Source organism: Peromyscus leucopus, chromosome X, assembly GCF_004664715.2.
Source record: "Peromyscus leucopus breed LL Stock chromosome X, UCI_PerLeu_2.1, whole genome shotgun sequence".
Lineage (NCBI taxonomy): Eukaryota > Metazoa > Chordata > Mammalia > Rodentia > Cricetidae > Peromyscus > Peromyscus leucopus.
Window position 1 is genome coordinate 97205491 of NC_051083.1, and position 22833 is coordinate 97228323.

The following is a 22833-nucleotide window of genomic DNA, read 5'->3' on the forward strand; positions in this document are numbered from 1 at the left end:
TTTTCCTGCCCTTAACTGGTAACAGGCTGTTGTTTAATTTCCACATTATATTCAAACTCAATTTTATTAACATGATGCTTACGGAAGTTTTTCAAGCCTACAGATATACACATGCATTCATTCTGTTTGTAAAGATGGAATTATTTAAATACCACCACAGCCTGGCATGTTTCCATTCTAAGCCCATATTGCTATGAGAGCTAGGAGGAGAAAATCTCTTGAATTGAACAAGAGGTCTGATCCTCTTAAATGACACATGAGGCAGCTTTTACAAAGAGAGAAAGCCGTAGCTAATCCCACAGATTCAGTGAGGGAGGCTTGAAGGGGTTAAAGTGGAAGGCTTGTACAAACTTTGCTCTCGCATCTCCTCCCTCCCTCTGGGGCTCCACACCGCTCAGGCAAAGCTGAGCTGAGTGGAATCGTCACCTTTCCTGCATTCACTAAACTGTTGCCTGCACAGGAAGAACCAGGGACTTAACATATTCGGGCTGCTTCTATTCAAATGTTCCAAGAGGGCATATACCCATCCAGAGACTTTTCAATGCTCTCTACAGCTTAGAAGAAACGGACATCAGAAACTGCACTCTGACGCCGTAAGTGCTAACTGGGATTTTTAAAGTAACTAACTGAAGGTGCTTTTCTGCTTTTCTGAAAAGGCTGACTCTTCGGGAAGGTGAAAGAGAAAGCATAGGTTGCATGGGCATAGTCCTGTTTCTTTGGGTACAGGGACACTTCAAGGTTTCCTTCTATTTTCCAGATATTCCAGAGATGCTCCTGAACAAGTCATCTGCTGGTGTGAGCTTCCAAGGGGGTATTTAAATAGCCAAACCCACTCATTCTGTGACTCAGGAAAGGTAAGAAATATGTGGAAGTACAATGGTGCTATTCGTGCCGACGTGAACATGAATTTTATTTACCGGCAGGTGTAACAGGCAGCATCTGCAGAAGGAGATACAGCAAGTTCCACTTGCGCAAGCTTAATACTTTATGTCTACAGCCATTGAAGGGGCACTCGCTGCTGACATTGGTTTTTCACAGGCTGATAAGAAACTTGATACTCTAACAGTACCTACCTCCCTTAGTTTCCTGCCCCTCATTAAGCAGATACGTGCCAACAGAATGTGTTAACTCTTAACAGGGATGCCAATTAACAGCTGGACTTGCTTTTAGGAATGATTCCGTTGATTGTTTTTCTTCCCTGCTTGTGTGTTGGGATTTCAGCTCTGAAATTAAATATAGAAGATAGCATGTAAGGAACTATAAAATGACCCAGGATTGTTTTCAGAACTTCATCAATATAAAGAAAAAGTAACTACTTGGGCACCCCAATGACAAAAACAGGGATAAGTTTACACTGATTTCTGTATCCCTAGCCTTCACCTTAGTGCCTGGAATTTGATTGGCACTCAATAAAGTTTAGCTGAATAAATGTTAGTCTGATTTTGTAGACCTGTATAGAACTTCCTTGCTTTCGTTAGAAATAAGTCTCACACTTGTGATCCCTCTTGGGGTGGGTAGAGAAAGAAACTGCCACATTCTTTCCTTATTTTAAGGAGAAAAATTCATGATCTAAGAGTGTATGTCAGTTTACTCCTATGAGGCTTTAGAGACTAAACTCATCAATCCAAATCTCATAGTAAAATACAAGAAGATTTTTATTATCAAGATTCTGTTTACCAAGTTAATGACTGACTATTGCAAATACAAAGCCAAAGTTTCATTGCTATCACTCTTGGGTATTTTTATTTACATTAGAAGTGAAGCAAAGCAGATAGTTGTTAGGTTAATGTTGACACCACCAATTAACTATATCAATGTCTTTCTCTTTTCCCTTTCCTCCAAACTTCCATTTTCCTTCCTTTCCTCCTCTCTTCTTTCCCGATATTTTCCCATTTCTCTTCTTTCTCTTTGTCTCAACAGCTTATTTTTTCACACCTCTTCTCCCCCACATCCTTCCTTATCTATACCCACCTTGGCAATTTTTCTGTGTTCTTGCCCTCTCTTCTGTCTTCTCATGTCTTCTGTCACCTTTATGTCCATTGTTCACTCATCTTTACCCAGCAACACCTAGGAATCAGTTTTTACAAAGAACAGAAATGAAGTTATATTTATATGATTTCTAGAAAAGAATGCAGGATAAGAAAATAATTCTAACCGGGCTGTGGTGGCACATTCCTTTAATCCCAGCATTCGAGAAGCAGAGGCAGGTGGATCTCTGTGAGTTCGAGGCCAGCCTGGCCTACAGAGTGAGTTCTAGGACAGGCTCCAAGGCTACACAGAGAAACCTTATCTCAAAAAACCAAAAAAAATCGATAAAAATCTTTCCACAATAATCAAATCCCCAGAGTAGACAGAAATATTTTTCTTCTTTTGTCTTGTTTTGTTTTGTTTTTCCTTTCAGATGGTGCAGAGCTCTTCATGGAGAAGTCCTGTCATCTGTGCAATTTATTAATTATTCATTAATTAATTATCAAAGAGCTACAGCATTGCTATTTGGAAAACCTTTATGAGAAGTTGTGTCACAGATACAGGAACACAGTGACAGGTCTATGATCCCTAACTTTTCATTTGTTAAATTTAAAATCCTTTATGAATTTTAGAAATGAAAATGATATACTTGTCTGAACTGATCCAGGCATTTGTTATCCACAAACTGCAGAGGTTTTAAGAAATGATATAAAGTACTAAATTCATGAATCCAAACAACAGCAGGTTCAGCCAGCTACAGATGGCAAATTAATTTTAAAAAATGTGCTCTACTGCATTATACAACCTTTTGTTTCTTCACACTAGTCTCTAAAAATAGGCATAATCATTTATGTACTATATGCATTGTCTTAGGTATTACAAGTAATGTACCGATGGATTAAAATATACAGAAAGATGTATAAAAATTCTATGTAAATGAGACACTTTACATAAGCTATTGAGCATGCTTGGACTTTTGGTAGCTATGGAGATCTGTAACCAATGCTAATGGGCAGTTATAGTCACAACTAAGTCAGAAATAAAAAAAAAAAAAGGGCTGTATTTTCCTGTAAGCTTTCAGTACTAAGTGCATTTCTTCAGTCATATCCATGCATTTATTCAATTATTATTGATCAGCTTCTGTAAGCAGAGTTATATAAAATATGGAGTATTGTATGAAAACATCAAGGAGTGTAGAAGACATACCAAATAGATATCTACAATATTAGATAAAGATAATTCTTCTAGAAGAGAGATATAAAATGATGTGGGAATTAGGATTGGGGTGAGAAACCAAGGTAAGTTTCATGAATTGAATCTTCAAGAATGATAGTATTTCCCTATGCAGAGCTATACAAAGGTAGAGGTGTTTTTTTTTTTTTTTTTTTTTCAACAAAAACACCAAAGCAAAGAATTAGGTTGAGTGGGCATTACTGGAAAGGAGGATGTTAGAAGGAATTAAGGGCAGCCTGGACATTGAAAATCTTACATATCAAGCTAAGGAGAATGGAGCAAAGTCCAATGGCAATAAGAAGTCTCAAAGCAATTTATGGCCTTTTTCATCCTGCTATTATAAGGTAGTCAAAACTGAATCATATATCAATAGGATGTAGGGTAAAAATAATAAGCTGAGCATCATGCATAAGCCAAAACATTTTAAAATGTTTCACTATATATATTCATTGTGCTTGGTACTGTGTTACATGAAGACATTTCATACAAGTGTATATTGTACACTGACTATATATCTCCTATACCCCCACCCTTCCCTCAATCCCTTTTCCTCCATGATAGTTTTACTTCTATTTTCATCCCCCCTCCCTGTGTGTGTGCGCGCGCGTGCGTGTGTGTGTGTGTGTGTGTGTGTGTGTGTGTGTGTGTGTGTGTGTGTGATTTTATGTGTCTATATAAAATTTAGGACCTGCAAATGAGAGAAAACATGGTATTTGTCTTCCTGAGATTAACTTAATTTGTTTAATGTGGATCTTTCCAGTTGGATCCATTTTCATGGAATCAACATAACTTTGTTCTTCTTTATGGCTGAAAAATTCCATTGTATAGAATAATTTTTAATTTTCTTTATACATTCCTTTGTTGTTGGAGTTTTTAAAATTTTAAAATAAATCACACCAACATTGCTTAGGCATTGGTTGCTGAACAAAATTCAAGGTATTGGGTATTGGCTACTGCTTGAAAGAAGTAGATAGGGGGATGACATGAGGAAAACATAAGTGATTAGTCTCTTGTAGTTATTATTTATTCACAGGTGTTTGTCTATGGTTGTTCATTGTATTTCTTAGTAAACAAAAACCCTGAATTTACTAATGATAACAATGTGCCAAAAGTCAAGGCATATAATTTATCAAAGCCTGTGAATTTTATCTACAAGGACAACTAGAAAGATACTATAGGACTGTTGAGGTCTCCCTTAGTTGGCTTAATACATAGCAAATGCTTATTTTTCCTTCTGCTTCTCATCTGGAAGGTGTATAGAAAAGTAACTTTAAGAGTCACGGGTGGAAAGCATATTAAGCTCTTATTTCTAGGCTAATATCATTCCTTCTTCTGTCACCTGGTTTTTTGGTAAAAGAGGTTGTGACAGCTCTCGTGTAGCCCAGGCTGGCCCTGATTGTCCCATGTATCTGAAAATGGCCTTGAACTCCTGGTCCTCCTGCCTCCACCACTTGAGCTAAAAAGCATATACCTCCAAGACTGGCTCTAAGCTAGTGAAGTACTCTTAATGAAAGGAGCCACAGGGAGAAGGTCGGTTGGGAAGGAAGGCTGTTCAGACTGATACCCTATCTAAGAAAAACGAGATGTTTAATACTCAAAGGAGCACTTTGATCAAAAGAAGCCTCTGCACGAGTTGCCTATGATTGCCAAGAGTCTTGAATTTGAAATGCTCACTTCTGTTTGTAGAGTGGGGCTCCTGTATCTTGACTGCATATTAAGATCTCCTGTGAAGTTTTTAAGCCATACAGATGTTCACCCTCCACACAAGCTGAATGATTCAGAACCTCTGCAGGGTGTGTGTGTGTACACTCCAGAAGCTTAATAAGTAATCCTGAAGTACACCCATGACTAAAATGCGTTCCCTAAAGAATATGCTTAGAAACTAAGTGGGTAACTTGCTACAAAGAGAAATTTCAAGGTTCTGTCCCCAGGGATTCTTACTAGGGATAGAAGGAAATGGCCTAGGAATTTGCATTCCAACTAGTATGTTCCACATGCATTATTCTGATTGAAGAGACTTCTCTCAGCTCCCACTAGTAAATATTATCAAGAAAAGCCCAGGGCTGTAGGGTGTTCCTTTCCTAAAGTTTCCATAACATAGGTGCATGAACATAGGTGGGTTAAAGCTACAGCAACTGAGACTGTGTGTATGGCACCAGCCTCAAATCCCAGTACTTGGAAGGCAGAGTTGGGAGAATTTCTGCAAGCTGGAGGCCAGTCTGGCCTTCACAGCAAGTTCCAGGCTAGCCAGTACTATGTAGTGAGGCCCTGTCTTGAAAATAAAATAATTCTCTTAGTCTAGGAGGCTGCCTAGACTGCCACCAATGTAAATCCAGGGATCAGTGAGGAAATACATCCTTGGAAATTTGTAAGGAAGAATCCTTCCTAGCCTCATTTAGCCTCATCTAGCCTCATCTAGCCTCTAGTGTTTGCTGGCATTCTTTGGCATTCTTGGCTTAGAGACCCATCACTGAAGTCTCTGCTTCAATCTTCTCCCTGTGTGTCTTATAAGGACATCAGTCACTGGATTATGGCCAACACAATGACCTCATTTTAATTTGATTACATTTGCAAAGGCCTTATTACCACATAAGGTCAGAATCACAGGTACTGAAGGTAAGAACAGCATGCACAAGTCCTGCACATGTTCAAATCAGACAAAATCCCAGCACTAAGAAACAGAAGTGAACACAGCCCTAACCAAGAAGCTATTAGCAATTGATACCTGCTGGGAAAGGGGAAAAACTGTTTTTTTCCAATGGAATGTCACTGAGTATGTCAACCACACTCTAGGGCAGATTCTGTATCCAGGAGTAGTTGGCTAGCACAAAATGAACTCCATGGTGTGTGTGTGTGTGTGTGTGTGTGTGTGTGTGTGTGTGTACACGTTTTGTTTTGTTTTGATTTATTATTTTTGTCTTATGGGTTTTTGTTTGTTTTGGTTTTCATTTTGGGGTTTTTTTTAAGAGAGGGAGAAAACATGAAGTTGAGTGAGTAAGGAAGTGAAGATCTGAGAGGAATTGAAGGAGGAGAAGGAATCAAAATATATTGTGTGACAAAAATTGATTTAAAAAAGACCTTCAAGCAATCAATAAAACAAATCAGTTATCTACAGGAAAAACAATAGTTCATTCTCAAAGCTCAGTGTGCAGGGAATCACTTGCATAAAATGTGTATGTCTGGACCATGATCCCAGATAACTCCAAATAAAAAAGTTATACTTTCTCTCTCTCTCTCTCTCTCTCTCTCTCTCTCTCTCTCTCTCTCTCTCTCTCTCTCTCTCTTGTTTTGTTTTTTCGAGACAGGGTTTCTCTGGGCCGTTAAAGGTTAGGCTCACAACCAAAAGTTATACTTTTTTTTAGCTTTGCGCCTTTCCTGGAACTCACTCGGTAGTCCAGGCTGGCCTCGAACTCACAATGATCCACCTGGCTCTGCCTCCCGAGTGCTGGGATTAAAGGCGTGCGCCGCCGCCGCCACCACCACAACCCGGCAAGTTATACTTTTTAAGAATAGCAAGTATGTGTCCTAGACCATTAACATCAACGAAAATACAGACTGTTTCTCTTTTGCTCATTTCTTATGAGCAAGGTGGCTCTGTGTGGGAAACAGGGGCACTAAGTGGAAATCAGTGGTTCTCAACCTATCGGTCTGCATCCCTTTGGGGATTGAATGACCCATTCACAGGGTTCACATATCAGATATCTCTATATCAGATATTATATTACAATTAAAAACAGTAGCAAAATTACAGTTATGAAGTAGCAACAAATTTAATTTTGTGGTTGGGGGTCACCACAACATGAGCAACTCTATGAAAGGGTCGCAGTTGCAGGAAGGTTGAGAATCACTGGTCAAGAAACTAAGATGCACATGAATCACACAAAATATAGCAAAGAAGACTAGGGAACATAAACTCAAACTGAAGTGCTCCCAGTCTAGGGGTAGAATTCAAGGCGACTGTGAGTAAAGTGACTGTTGGAGCTATTTCTATTAACACTCATTAGGTCTGAAAACAAAAAGACAGTAAGAGGCTACATTGGCAGCAATCTACTGTTGCCTACAGAAGTGTGACAAATGATGGTTTATTCCTATGGTTTATTTTTTTTGACACTTATATTCAATGTTAATCTTTGTAATGGTAAGTGGAAGCATTCTATTTACACAGAGGAGTATTTTTGCCAACAAAGGCAAGAATCTACCCCACCTCATTATGAAGGATGCATTTATTTACTCAGAATAGGTATACCCTCCAAGTTCTTTTGACCTATAAGTGTTTTAATCAAATGTATGTCCTCATACCACAAACCCAAATGAGAAAGAACAAGAACAATATTAGGGAAGCCTGAATTCCTGAACATTCTGTGATTCATTAGAGTGACAATTGGCACTGGGACCTGGAAACTGAAAACCAAGTCTTGAAATTCAGGTCTTTGTTTCAGTGGCTGGCTTTCTGGTGGTTTGCAGTCCTGGATGCAATTTAGAGTGACTTGGGGAGCTTTTAAAAGTTAGCACTGCCTGAGCCTCATCCCAGACCAATAAAGTCTGAATCTCTCAAGTAGTACTTTGAAGATTAGTATCCCAAAATCTAGGCTGGGGACCAGGGTCTGTGTATTAACAAGAACTCTAGGTAAATCTCATTGTCAGTCAGCATGAAAAGTGCCATACTAATCCAGCCTAGTAATTAGCTTCAGTTTAGCAAATGATATGGCTGCTCTTTCACCTTTTGTGTTTTGTTCCTTTCTATTTAATCCCTTTTTCGTTCTTTCACCTTTCAAAGGCCATTTCCTGCACAGGAAAAAGACATTTAAAATTATGTAAACACATGGTTTTTTTAATTTTAAATCTAGTTTTCCTGCAGCAAACTAATTTGTTATACATATGTTCATACTATTTCAAAATAATTTGCCATCTACTCTTTTGTAGGTAATTGAACCATTCTCTCTCATTTATTTTCAGGAAAATTAATCTGTGAAGAATTTTAACAGTCTAATTCTCTGAGCCCTGGCCTGTTGTCAACGTATCTGAGACCTCCTCCACCTGAGAACCCGCACATCTGACAGCACTTCCCCTGCAGCCTACAGGGAGGGATGTCAACAAAGCTGTAAACAATTCATGCCTGTATTCTTATATCCTTCAAGCTTGGCATCTGGGCAGGAACATTACAATCTCCAGCCTTAGGGAAAACTGACAAAGTCAGGCAAAAGGGCTGGAAACTCAGATATGCTGAGATATACAAAAGTCTTTAGCAACTCGCCTCACAGAAGAACCCAATTAAATCTACACCATTAGTCTTCAGATCTAGCTGAATTGTGGATAAAAAGGAGCCTTTTCTCCTTCTACTAAAACAAAACAAAAAACCCTCAGAAGTCTAATATAATACCGTAAGAGATTCTTGTCTCCATACCAGTATTATAAAGCAGTTTCACCATATTTATTTATTTTCACCAGTGTAAGATTAAGAGTGCGAAAACTGACTATTTATTTACTTACTGTCTAAACTGACTAAGAAGTTCTGATAAACCTCTTTGGGAGGGGTCTGCTTGCTAGAGGCAGGGAAGCGCTACAATTGGCAATTTAGAAGACCACTCATTGCCTTCTTGCTTATACACCACTGATTTTGGTCTGTATCACATTGTTTAAACACCACCAATACATTCACAGACAGGCTAAGTGACTGTGGAATGCCTCAAGGGCAATAGAAATCAAATAGAAGCAAATATCAACTCAAGTCTTGAGTGATGACGGAGGTGCATTTTAAGTATCATGGAAACCTCACTGGGCGGGCTCATTTTCCCACTCTGGCAACAGAGGTTGACACCACTTCAGACAAGTATTCCAACCTGTACATGTATGTAGGATTATTTCTGAGTCTCCTGGCCATTCTTCTCATCCTGCTCTTCACAATGCTTCTTCGGCTCAAACATGTCATCTCACCCATCACCGAGAGCACAGAAAGTGTTCCTCAGTTCACAGATGTAGAAATGCAAAGCCGAATTCCCACTCCTTAAAGTCAAAATGATGGTGAGTCTCGGCCGATATGAGCAAACCCTGGGGGTGCTGATTCTCAGGAAGGCTTTTTTTTTTTCATGTGAGGCTTCGCATGTAACAAGCTGCTCGTGTTTTCTGTTCTTCATTCTTCATCTTGACTGTGCTTATGGGACATCTAAAAGGCTTAAGAGTCATTCTTTTTAAAGGAATACGGGAAATTGCAGCTGGTTGGGCTGGCAGGTTTCCATAGTAACCAAAGAGAGCCTGAGCCTTGAACAAACCTCAGACCACAGAAATTCATAGGCAGCAGTTGTTAAAACACAAGATCTCTGGAAGCTGCAAGAGCAAACAAGAATTTACCTTAGGATGTTCTGAGAACTCCCAAGAAATGACAGGCTTTAATTTATTACTTTAGCCCTAAAGAATTACTTCATACATAACACAGATATTTCCTGACATGGAGCTTAATCATGCCACAGGTGAATGGAAGGGATTATTAATCTTTCCTCAAAAGAACAATGCTTTAATCATCATAGGCCATCAGGTTTCTCCCAAATGAAAGAGATTTAAAGAACCTTTTATTATTTAAAGAGAAATTTTGCAGAAAGTTTCTGGTGAGTGAGAAAAATGTGCATATTATATCTGTGTTATTACTATTACTGGACCTTTAAAAATGCAGATAATGGCAGATGTATTACTACAATCTGGGACAATGAGCTGCCTCCAAATCAAAGAAAAATTAAGTCAAACTTTTCTCATAAGGATTTCTACATTATACAAGCAGCTTCCGTGTCTTTGACTCCCTCCTTCTCGAAAACCAGAATTGAGTTGCACATAAATATGAACTTGATTTGAAGGCTGACTTGGCAAAGAAGACACAAGTGTATTTAAAAGCAGAAATGAAACGATCTTGGGATTCTGTTACTAAGTGATTGTGACTTTGACCAAAACATGTCAGCTTTCTGGGTCTCGGATTTTTCTTGTTGAAAACTGTTCAGAGAGCTATTTCATTATGACTTTTCAGATATGAATATAAGACACACACAGACTAAAGGGGATAGGACTAAAAGTTACCCTGCAACAAGTTCTTAATAAGATCTATGTCCTCAAATGTCACATTTGTCTTTCCCAGAAAATGCTCCTTCTTTCCTTATCCCTGCCAAAAACTGAAGTGTTTCACTTACTATCTATAAGAGAAATATATTTTGAAATTTTCCATTCTCATGAGTAGCTCTGGTGTGCCAGTAATGGATAATTTAATTTAAAAAAAAAACTTGACTTTTCAAAGTGAAACCAAAGGAAACAAGTGGCGTTTACAAATTAGAAGTTGCAAAATTGGTCATATTCTTGCCGCCAAAGAAATGGTATACCTGTCTTAGAACTTTACCTGCTCACAAACACAAAAAATAGTTGCCCCTTGTAATTAAAGCATTGTCATTAAATTTCATGGAATCCCCCTTGGGAACTGAGGTGGTTGTGCAAAAATGGAATGGATGTGAAATTCATGGCACCTGTGCCAGGCATATAGTTCTCTATAGTCTGCAACCAATTTAGATCGGCCCCTTTACTATGATCTAAATCTAGCACGGTGGTGAAATTCCCAAGTGCTTTCTACTTTTATACATAGTCATTTGCCAATGCTCCCCTCTCCAAGGGGCTGCACAGCATGAAATCCCCACATGCAGAGCTAAACTTAGCAGCCAGGCTGACTGCCACACCTGTTACAACTGTGTACTGTCAGAGATAGCAGCTGCATTCTGCACCATTCAGAAGAAATTAGCAGGTAGCCTCAGACTTGGATAGGACTTTGGACTTTATATTTTCCAAAATGCAAAGTCACTCTTATAGAAATACATATTGGTGGTTTAAGTTGTGTCTATATTCAATAATTAGACTCCACGGACTTTTTTTTAATGTTTTACTCTTAACCATACATGGGCTTCCCCAAGGAGGGCAATATACCCAAGAACTTAAGGACGCAGGTATCCTGTCATTCCAGGTTCTCCTTTTTGTGCCCACAGTATTTGAATGCACTTTACCATAGAGAAGTCAGTGGCTGGATAAATATTGGATCTGGCTATACTTTCAACAGCAGTGAACAGCAAGCTCCTCAATACTTTGTTGCTGAAGCTAATGGAGACACAGCCTTCCCATTACCTAACCACCCCAACCCAAATTGCATAATATTAAAACTGCTTTGGAAGTACTACCTTGGGTGATGATTCCTAATTTATGATCAGGTTGCTCACCAGGAAAACAACCACGCTCTTTCATCACAACAACTCCTGTGGGATCCACGTCTTAACTGAGCATGAACCAAGGCACACAGCAGAGATTACACCAAAATAGCAACATAATCCACTACAGTTTCCAGTGATATAAGATAAATGGAAATGCATTTAAGCAGATGTGTCATTATGGTAACTCACATGGTATTTAATGTTTAAGAAAATACACTGAATGTTTTCATGACAGCGAAGGAAAAAAGTCTCCATTTCTATTAAGTATGCATATCCTTGAATGTATTAATTAGCATATTACTGCTTTAAAAGTCAGCTGTAATAACCAATGGGCATAATTTGAATTTATTTTTCTGTGCAAAATACAGACTTGACAATTCCCTGTCCCACCCCATTCTTCCTCAAATTGCATGTGAGCTGGATATGAACAGGTAGGTCATTTACATGTATGTATACTCTATTTTAACAAAAAAATTTTCATTTTTATTGGATCATATATATATAAAAATGCTTATATATCAACAATTTCCTGCAATGTGATTTAATACAAAGACCACATGAATTTTCCAAAATAGTATACATTAATATGGGCACTACTAAAGATATACAATTGTATGTATTTCAGAATCATTAGTCATATGAAACAAGTCGTATTGCAAAGGGTTATGCATCATATTTTGGACAACAAATGTCAATGTTAAACAAGTAAAGATGGATTTATCCAGTCTAACCTATCTATCCACGACAAATTAAAAATTTTGGACTTCAATACCTAATTTTGAATGTGTAGATCCCACCATACTTGCTAAGTAGGTATAAGTGGTCCATTTAATACATTTAAATGGTTTTATATTAAGTAATACATTCTATTCACCTGCATTTGTACAAAATAACTTTGTTTTTTACAAAAATGAATAATTGTATGTGAAAATTGGGAATTCTTTGCTTTTAACTCATTTATATTTGAATTAGATTCATATTGTGTTCAAATGGAATCATATTTATATTAATATTCAGCATGTCACGTTGATCCCTGGATAATAAACGCTGACTCTTTTGTTGCTGTTAACAAATGTTTGTTGTCTAAAGATGTAAATTGCATTGCATTAGCTTCTTCATTGCAATATAAATTGTAATAACTGCTACAAATTTGTGGTACTTATCATTTGGAGGTCTCATTATTATTCTGTATTTACTAACCTCTCAGCTTTCATTCTTTCCCAACTTGCAAACTGATGGTCAAACTTGTTTATTTAGCCCTAAAATGAAAAAAAATCAAATAACATTCAACTACCAATTAGAATAAATGTGAAGGATGAGTGAGATCAGGCATCTGAAATGACAATATAATCTCTCTCTCTCTCTCTCTCTCTCTCTCTCTCTCTCTCTCTCTCTCTCACACACACACACACACACACACACACACACACACACACACACACACCAATGGGATATTTTTCCTTAAAAAATTGATTTGTCTATGTTGCATGCATAAGTAGTTTGTCAGCATGTATGCATGTACACCATGTGTATGCCTGGTACCCTCGGAGGTCACTGGAACTGAAGTTAGGAATGGTTGTGAGCTGCCAGATGGGTGCCAGAAATCCAACCTGAGTCCTCTACAAGGACAAGTGTTCTTAATTCCTGAGCCATCAATCCAAGCCAATAGGTTACATTTTAAATGGCTCTTCCATTTTGTACTTTCATTTGACCCCCACAGCATAATGAATAATGAGTAGAGAAGGGATTCAGTCTATTTGACAAGACAGCACAGGAGACGAGGGAGATTTGTAAGCTATTCATAGTTCTACAGAGACAAAATCACAACTGCACTGCAACTCATTGTACTTCTACTTTAGTATTCTCCCCATGCTTTGCTTTGTGAGTACTAAATACGCATTTCAAATACATTCATTCTATAACACAACTATGCCCTAGCAATGATTAATTCTCCATCCAAAGTAACCCAAAGCAAATAATTACAATTCTGCCCCTTGTTTTAAATAGTCTTATGTATCCCAGAGTGACCTCAAACTCACTATGTAGCAAGAGAGGACCTGAAACTTCTTTATTATTCTTTTAGCTTTTATTGATTCTTTGTGGATTTCACATCATGCATCCTGATCCCACTTATCTCTCTGTCCCCTTGCATCTGCCCTCTGCCCTTGCAACCCCCAAAACAAAACAAAATTTAAAAGAAAAACCAAACCAAACAAACAAAACAACACACACACACACACAAAAAGAAGAATCTCGGTGTGAAAGCTGTAGTGTTGCCCTGTGAGTCACATAATTTTCTCTTTAGTCCATTCATCTTTACTTGTGTTCATTTCTATGAGTCTTTGGTCTGGTTCAAGCCCTCTGGCTTCTGCTACACTATTGATAATGGGCATCTCCCTAGGGCTCCTCTTGGATACCCTGTTGTTGTCCTGTGTCCTGGAGATCCTGCTGATTTGGATCTGTAGGTTTGTCCCCTTCACATGCTCCAACATGCTTCACATGCTCATGGTTGAGGTGGATGTTGGGTGGGTTAACTCATACCCCTGGCTCTGGGCCTCATGGTAGCTGCCAGCTTTCCCTCATTGTCACTATCCAGGCAGGCTCTACAGCACTGCCTCAGGTAGCTCACTCAATACAGCCTGCAGCAAGGAGCTGGACCAGTTCTGCTCTCAGGCCCTAGGGTCCAGCTCACCCACACTCACACCACCAGGGCCGGCTCTATTGCTTTGCCCAGGGCAGGTGCAGGGCCCCCTCTCCTGATTGTTATAGGGGGAATATGAGGGAGATACAGGGTCAGTTCTCCTGCTCTCAGGCCTCAGGGCTAGCTTACCTGTGCTCCCTCCAACAGGGTTAGCTCTAGTGTGCTGCCCAGGTGAAGTGCACTCCTGTGGTGAGGCATGGGGTCATCTTTCCTAAGTGTGGAGATCAGCTCTCCCTTGAAGGGTGGGACCAGCTCTCCTACTGCACTATCCAGCTATCCTAGGGCCAGCGAAGGGCAGGGGCAGCTCAGCACAGCCCTCGGACTTCAACCGGCATGGTTCTTATGAGCCCTTGTGGTAACTTGGATCATGGACATCAACACAGACCCCAGCTGCAGCAGGACCATGAGACATGGCCCTCGGCAGCAGCTCTAGTCCAGACATCACCATGAACCTGGTGGTAGCACAGGCCATTTAGATCAGTATGGCGCTGGTAGCAACATGGTCTCAAATGGCTGATCAGACACTGGGCATCTGCAGAGCCCTCCGTGGTAACAGCAGTCATGGACACCACCCCAGATCCCGGCTGCTGCAGGGTCACAGACACAGAATGTAGGCATCAGGACCTGGAACTTCTTATCCTCTTGCTTCCACCTGCCCACTGCAAAAAGTATACCACTGTACCTGTTTTGTGCATTGCTGGGTATCAAACATGGGGCTTCATGCATGCTAGGCAAGCATTCTAACAATTGAGTTACATCTGTGGCCCCTGCCATCTCTTAAAATAATTTTGTAACTGCAGTTAAGACTCTTTACCAGTTTGTGGGAAAGTTTGCACAAAAGCAGACCCTATACTTTTAATTTGCATGTATGAAAGGAATGGGCAGAAATATGCTAGGATTGTAAACTATAGTGCAAACCCCAGTTTTCTGGTGTTTGATTGACTATTCACAATCAATGCAAGTTCCTTATATATGTGACTGTTTTCTCTTCCCTCCCCCATTCCAGAAATGAGAACACTTCCTCTTAGGTGTAAATGGTGTTATTTAAAATTGTAGAGGGTTTCAAGTGTAACATCACTTGTGATCCATGATAAATGCTATAACACTGAAACAGAAATAATTACTAACTAGACAAGTTTCCCCTAGTCACCCATAAAGAATGAGCTAAATAGATGCTTTCATCATTCTGAAAAAATTCTTTCTCCAAAGAAATGGTTATTATAGATATTAGAATTGATTATTCTGAAAAATTATTTCTCCAAAGACATAGTCACTATAGACATTAGAATTGACTGCAAATTATCATTTTACCTTCCAAAATCCTACCTGCACATAGTTGTCAATGAAAAGTTTACAAACTTGAAGGAAAAACTTCTCAGTTCCCACTTTGACTATGATGATGGGAGATGAAGACTGGATATGTAGAATAGAAATAAATATAGGTGGAGACATTTTGAAGAATAACGAGTGATTTTTGAGCTCCTAATTCATTTTCTTTTTTTGTTTTTTTTTTTTGTTTTTGTTTTTGTTTTTTGTTTTTGTTTTTTCGAGACAGGGTTTCTCTGTGTAGCTTTGCGCCTTTCCTGGAACTCACTTGGTAGCCCAGGCTGGCCTCGAACTCACAGAGATCCGCCTGCCTCTGCCTCCCGAGTGCTGGGATTAAAGGTGTGCGCCACCACCGCCCGGCTCCTAATTCATTTTCATATGAAGCATTTATTCATTAAATCACATATGATATGGAGGAGAAAGCAGATTACACAATGCAGAGATGTCAAGTATGCAATGAAAATGTTTCTGGACTGGGGCTGTGACCAGTGGCCTGCCTAGCACAAAGGAAGCCCTGGTTTCAATCATGAGTACTGCATAACGCTGGACATGGTGTCTCACACATAAAATCACAACACTCCAGACCAGACATAGAGGTATGAGGATCAGGAGATCAAGGTCATCCATCCTAAGCTGCAAAGCAGGTTTGAGTCAATCCTAGGATACAAGATATGCTATCTCAAAAAAAATTAAGTGTTTACAACCTGTAAAAAAATAAAAATAAGAAATTTAAAACATCTGTAATCTGAATAAATCACTCATTCATCTCCTCATTTATTCATATACAGTCTAACCTGGAAAAGAGACTGGTGTTTGTAGGGCTTTATGGGCAATGCTCTCCATTTTTTAAATTTTATTGTAAGTTTAGGGAATCGTACTATGGAAGCACAACTGACAATGGAATGAAGAAGAGCAAATCGGACCAATGGAGACATTCTCAAGTGACTTATGATAAAGATAAGATCAACATTACTTGCAAGTGAAGGACATAAGTAGGATAAGAAAGAGTAAGGTTTGACAAGGGTCGAATGGCCTTATTCGCTTAGATGGAAAAACACAGGTCAAAGGGGAGAGTAATTCAATTTGGGACATGCTTAGTTTGAAAACATTTGAAGCACTAAATTGCAGACATTAAACAGGCAGTTGAATAACGGGTCCAGAACTCAGAAAAAGGAGTTTAACTGTACAAACAAATTTAGCAAGTGTTATTGGATGTGATCACCCAGGAAGCATTGGTCGTACACACCAAAGAAAGAATGACAGTAGTGTAACATCGAATGTGCCCACATATGCTCCTCCTTTGGTTTTGGAATGTTAGTCACATGTTTAGCAATGTAAGGGGAAATACGAGCTTTAAGCATTCTCAACCTGAGGTAGTTTGAAACACAGAAGTAGAAGAGTGCCTCACAGCCAAGATGTCAAGCTGGGAGAACAAATGCAGACTCTACATGCGAAGGTTAGGAACAGAAGATCAAGGAAATGGCTCGGTGGATAAAGTATTTGCCACGCAAGCATGAGGACCTGAGCTTGCACCCCAGCACACTTGTAAAAAGCTGGGTATGATGGCATGTACCTCGAATTTCAGCACTAGAGATCCAGAGACAGGAGGATCCCTGTGACTTTCTGACCAGTCAGTCTAGCCAGTTGGTGAGCGTCAGGTTCAGTAAGAGACTGTCTCATAGTGAAAGAGTAATTAAAGGAAATACCCAACGCTGACATCTAACTTTCTCACATACAGGCATATGTGCATGTGTAACCACTTACATATAGACACACACACACACACACACACACACACACACAGTGTGGTGGTATTCTAATTGTACTGAAATGTGATTTTGATTGTATGTTAATAAATAAAGTTGCCCGGGGGTCAGAGCTATTAGAGCCATAGACAGAGTGTGGCGGTGGTGGCACACGCCTTTAATCCCATAGATCTCAGTGTGTTCAGGGATACAGCCAGCATTGGAGACATATGCCTTTAAGACCTAGGGGGCTGTACATACAGACAGTGGCGAGGCAGTCACGTGTTTGGGTTTACAACCAATGAGAAGGCAGAAAAGACGAACAGACAGGATATAGCTCTCTTTCGGGAAGCTGGGACACCGCAGGAGGAAGGGTGAGATTTTAGCTCTGAGCTCTGACCTCTCGGCTTTCTCTTTTACATTGTTTCTGTATTTCTTATTTAATAAGATTGTTGGTTACATCTACACACACAGTTTATGCACGCAATCATAAATAATAGAGAAATGGTCAGGATGCAGAGAACAACTGACTGTAGGGTGCCCGCTCCAATTGATAACATCTACAACACAACCCACTTAAGGCTCAGGCAATGGTGACTGAAAGACTGTATGAACCCGAAGACCAGGAAGTCTCCTGCAAAATTGTGTCTTCTAGATATGACAGGGAATCTTAACAATACAAGTTCCTAAGTAAAACCTGAACAAAGACAATATCAAATGGCAACCCAATATAGACAGGGAATTTTTCATGGGGCGATACACCCACATGAGGAGATACAAGCAATTAATGACTTCTGATAAATGGAGAATTAGTCTTCCCCAAGGAAGAGCCCCCTAATTGTTTATCCAATACCAAATGGTCGACCCCCAAATCATGTACATACAAACAATACTAAAAGAACTCAACAGAGCCAGGTGGTGGTGGTGCACACCTTTAATTCCGGCACTAGGGAGGAAGAAGCAGGAAGATCTCTGAGTTTGAGGCAAGACTTGTCTACAGAGTGAGTTCTAGAACAGCCAGCGATACACAGAGAAACCCTGTTCCAGAAAAAAAAAGAAAGAAAAGAAAAACAAGAGCTCAGCAGATTTTACATAAAGAAAAAGAGGCCATAAATTTGAAAGGGATCAAGGGTGATGTGCAAATAGTTGGAGGGAAGAAAGGGAAGGGGAAATCACGTAATTGTATTTTAATTTAAAATTAAATAATTTTTAAAGATGAGAGAAGTGTCAACAGAGGGACTATTTGAAAAGGATAAAACAGAACTATGAAACCAAATGAAATGGCAAAAAAAAAAACCCAAGAGACTAGTGCAATAGAGAGATATTATCACACATAGGCTTGTAGAGGGCAGGTTTGAGAAAACAAAACAGGTAAGTTGGACCCCAAAACAGCAAAATATATGAAGATTTGGAGGACAAATTATGAATGTCGTAAAATTAGGAACATTGATTCAAATGAAAATAAAGGAAACAAAACTTTTTACACCCAACCTTAGATTCTAAACCTCATTAGATGCTGGAGAAAGGCTAATGTCTATAGGCTAAGCCTTTAAAAACTCAACATTTCAAGTTATCAAAGCATCCACATTGAAGTTGTAGAAACATGGCCTGCATAATTTCAAAAGATAAAACTACAGCCAGAATATCAAATGTAAAGGGAAATGATTTAAGTTCATTTAAGTTCATTGTGTTTCCAGTAACATGAATTTCCAGTCATATAAGGCAGGATTGCAAAGTAAAATATTATTTAAATGGAGATTAGTTATCATTTTTATCAGAGATAACAATGAGGACCAGAGTATAATTACTGGGACTGGAGAAATGGTTGTGTGGTTAAGTCTCAATGGTTAAGAGAGCATAGTAATCTTACAGAGGACCTGAGTTCAGTTTACAGAATCCATATTAGGTGGCTCACAACCTCCTGCAACACCAGCTCCAGGAGATCTGACAGCCTTTTGTGGCTTCCTCAGGCAGGCACCTGTGCATATGTGCACAAACCCACAAATATATAACTTAAAAAATAAAACCTTTTAATATAATTACTAATATATTTTGTCTCAAGTTCTGCTTAATATCTTCCTTGGATTTTTTTTTTTAGTATAAATTTAACAAAAGCCTGAATTGTAGCCATTACTATCACCCCATTTTATCTATGGGACATTGAGGTTTATAAATCTTAAACAACTTGCCCCAGGTCCCAAAGCAAATAAGTGCCACTAAGCTGTCGTTCCCATCTGCAGACAACTGCTACCATCATGGTGCACTGCCTAGTATATGCTGCAGGAGTTATTCATATATTGGCTAAAAAGCTAATCAAATGAGTCATAGAACTTCTCAGATTCTGTCTGTGTTCGTGAACATATGCATCTACATGAATACAGTATATACCTATACCGCTCTACCCATAAAACACACATGTATGTATATATCTATACCACACATAGAATATATATACAAATATGTGTGTGTATATATCTATGTGTACAAATACATGTATTTATGTATATATTGTATGTATGCATATATGCGGATAAAGAGGGAGAGAGAAACAATACTATACAAAGAAACTCTCATTCAAGGAAAAAGTGAGTAAAATATGGCCCCTTGGGGATGTTGTTGGTTGTTTTTACTCTTTGACTCTTTTTGGAGTCCTGCCACCCAGCTCCCAAATAAATATACACAGAGACTTATTATTACTTATGAAATGCCCAGTCTTAGCTTGGCTTATTTCTACCCAGATTTTTGTAACTTAAATTATCCCATCTACCTTTTGCCTCTGGGCTTTTATCTTTACTTCTTACTCTGTGGCTTGCTGTGTAGCTGGGTAACTGTCCCCTAGAGTCCTCCTCCTCTCACTGCTAGATCTTCTCTTCTCAGATTTCTATTTCTATTTGTTCTCCCTGCCTGCTAGCCCTATCTGTCCTTTCTCCGGGCTTGCTATTGACCATTCAGCTCTTTATTAGACCTATCAGGTGTTTTAGACAGGCAAAGTAACACAGCTTCACAGAGTTAAACAAATGCAACATAAAAGAATGCAACACATCTTTGCATCATTAAACAAATGTCCCACAGTATAAACACATGTAGCACATCTTCAAATAATATTCTACAACATGTGTAGAAGGATTTCATTATTACATTTTCATATAGACTTTATTTTTGTTGACCTTCTTCCCTCACTGCCTTCCACAAACTCCCTGCTGTGTCCTGTTGGTCCCCTTCCCTTGACTAGTCTCCCATCTGCTCTCAGGTCACATATATTTAACTTTTTATCTTCCTCTCCCCAACCCTCTCTTAAGTCCTCTGATCCCCTTCTCACAGGCCCCTTTCAGTTGTATGATCTATACTGATATACATAGACTATACATATGAAAAAAATTAAATTACTAGGTCTGCATATGAAAGAAAATGTGGCATTTGTCTTTCTGAGTCTTGGATACTCAGCTTAAGATAATAATTTCAAGACATGTCACTTTAAGTGCAAAATGATATCTTTTTTAAAAGGCAGATTAAATCTTTGTATATGAAGCAAAACACTTTAAAATACGAAATGTCTTAAGCTTATAGAAAAATACAAAGAACTATTAAGAAAACAAAGGAATTTCCTATAAATCCATTAGTACACCTTGGCATGCCTGAAACATTTTTCCCTGTTTGCTTCAGTTTTTTTTTAAAGAAATACGAATTACAGTCAGAGTAGAAGCTTCTGTGCACGTCCCTATGAGCCTAGTCCTCTGCTCTAGAGGTAAAACTGAGAATTAAAACATCTACCTTCTTTCTCAGGTTAGCTACTGACACTGAGATTCCTTACCCTTAGACTCCAATATACCTTCCATAAACATTAAAAGAAGACTCTTGTCCAGAAAGATGGTTTGATTTTTCATTATAGGAATTTCCCCCAAAGACTCATCAACTTTTCCTTGAAGATGTCAATTTCTCCTTTGGTTATATACCCAAAGTGCCATGTATTTACTCTCATATGTGGAATCTACATTTATATTTGTGTATGTATATAAATGTGTATAGAAATATATATGTAATTCATATATTATTCATTTATATATGTGTGTTATTTAATGTATGTGTGTTTATAAGTTTTGAAACTGAAAAGGGGGTCATAGAGTGAAGAAGTAGAGCTTAAGGAAGGTGGGGCATAGGGAGTGTAATAGAATACATAAAATAAGAAAATAGAATCAACTTGTAGCTTTCTTGCTGTTGATATAATAAAACACTATGACCAAAGTATTTTGTTTTGTTTTTCTCAGTTTTCAATTGTAGCCCACCATGAAGGGAAGGCAGGGTAGGAGTTCACAGGAGCAACCTGGAGGCAGGAGCTGAAGTAGAGACTCACTTACTGGCTTGCTCAGCCTGTTTTTTTCTATAACCCAGGACCACTTGCCCAGGAATGGCACCATCCACAGGGGTGTGGGCCCTCCCATGTCAATCATTAATCAAGAAAATGCTTCACAGACTTGTCCACAGGTCAAATTGATGGAAGAATTTTTTTCAATAGAGGTTCCTCTTCCCGGATGTGTTGCAGTTCTGACTCTACCAACCCGGGTACCCTTGGGGGCAGGGGTGAGAAGATGCGGAGTCTGGGAGGTTACAAGCAAGCTCATTTATTAAACAAAGGGCTGAAGTATTTATGTGTGGGCTGTTTGGTGGGATTTTCTTCTATGGCTATTGTGGCATTTCTTGATTTAGCCCTGGGCCTTATGTCAGCAGTTGTCATCTTGGGGGTCCTGTCTCGGGCTCCTCTGGGTCAAGGCGCTACTGTGCATGTCACACTTGAGGCTTAGCTGGTTCACCTGGCATGTGAGCCTTATCTGCCTCATTGATGAACCTACTTGTGTCAAGTTGACAAAAACTGAGCAGCACATAAGGATGGACTGGAGTAAGGCTGAAAGAAAGTAGCAGGTAAAGAGAAAGGGAACCAATGAAAACAAATGCCACCTTGGGGGGGTGGTCAAGTCTTTCATGAGGCTACATGTGAACTCTTAACACAGCACTGCATCCCCATCTAAAAATGCCTTTTGACAAAACTTTCAATTCCCAATAAATCCTGGCCTTGTCTTTCTCCCTCTGAGATTCTACCAACACTTAGGGAATTGATGTTCTTTGTCACCAGAGAGAGTAAACAAACCAGACAACAGGTTCTGTTGATGATATCACTGTTCTCAGCTTGGTGCTTGTCACGACAAAATGTAATTTGATTTGTTTCATTATATATGATGCATTAAAACATGCATGTTTTAAATAATATAAATGGATCATAATGCACATATCCTCCGCAACTTATTATGATAATGATTGCTTATTAAGCTTGAGATCATCACCATTAATTTTTACTGTTATATATCACTGAATAAATATACCACAATTGTTTTATCCATTTTCTTGGATACATGTTTTATCACATTAATAGAGCTGCGTGAGGTTTTGTTAGTCAGTCCTTGTCAGTACACAGTTTTTCACTTGCTTATGTAAAGTAAACAGGTTTTGTCACACGGACATGCATCTTACAAGTGGAAGATCAGTTGGACTTTGTGGTGCTTCATAATAGTTTGAATGTAACTGGCTCCCACAGGCTTGTAGGGAGTAGCACTATTAGGAGGTGTGGACTTGTTGGAGT

General features: G+C 39.0%; 1 protein-coding gene across 1 annotated transcript; it reads left to right on the forward strand.

The window, feature by feature from the left end:
* Positions 1–394: 394 nt before the first annotated feature.
* Sertm2 (serine rich and transmembrane domain containing 2) lies at positions 395–12437 on the forward strand. The gene is made up of 3 exons (XM_028876931.2): positions 395–593; positions 758–854; positions 8158–12437. The coding sequence occupies exon 3, from the start codon at positions 8940–8942 to the stop codon at positions 9207–9209; it is 270 nt and encodes an 89-aa protein (XP_028732764.1). The 5' UTR covers positions 395–593; positions 758–854; positions 8158–8939; the 3' UTR covers positions 9210–12437.
* The last annotated feature ends 10396 nt before the right edge of the window (positions 12438–22833 follow it).

Coding starts and splice junctions, on each gene's coding strand:
- Sertm2 (XM_028876931.2), top strand. CDS start 8,940: ATGACGGAGGTGCATTTTAAGTATCATGGAAACCTCACTGGGCGGGCT.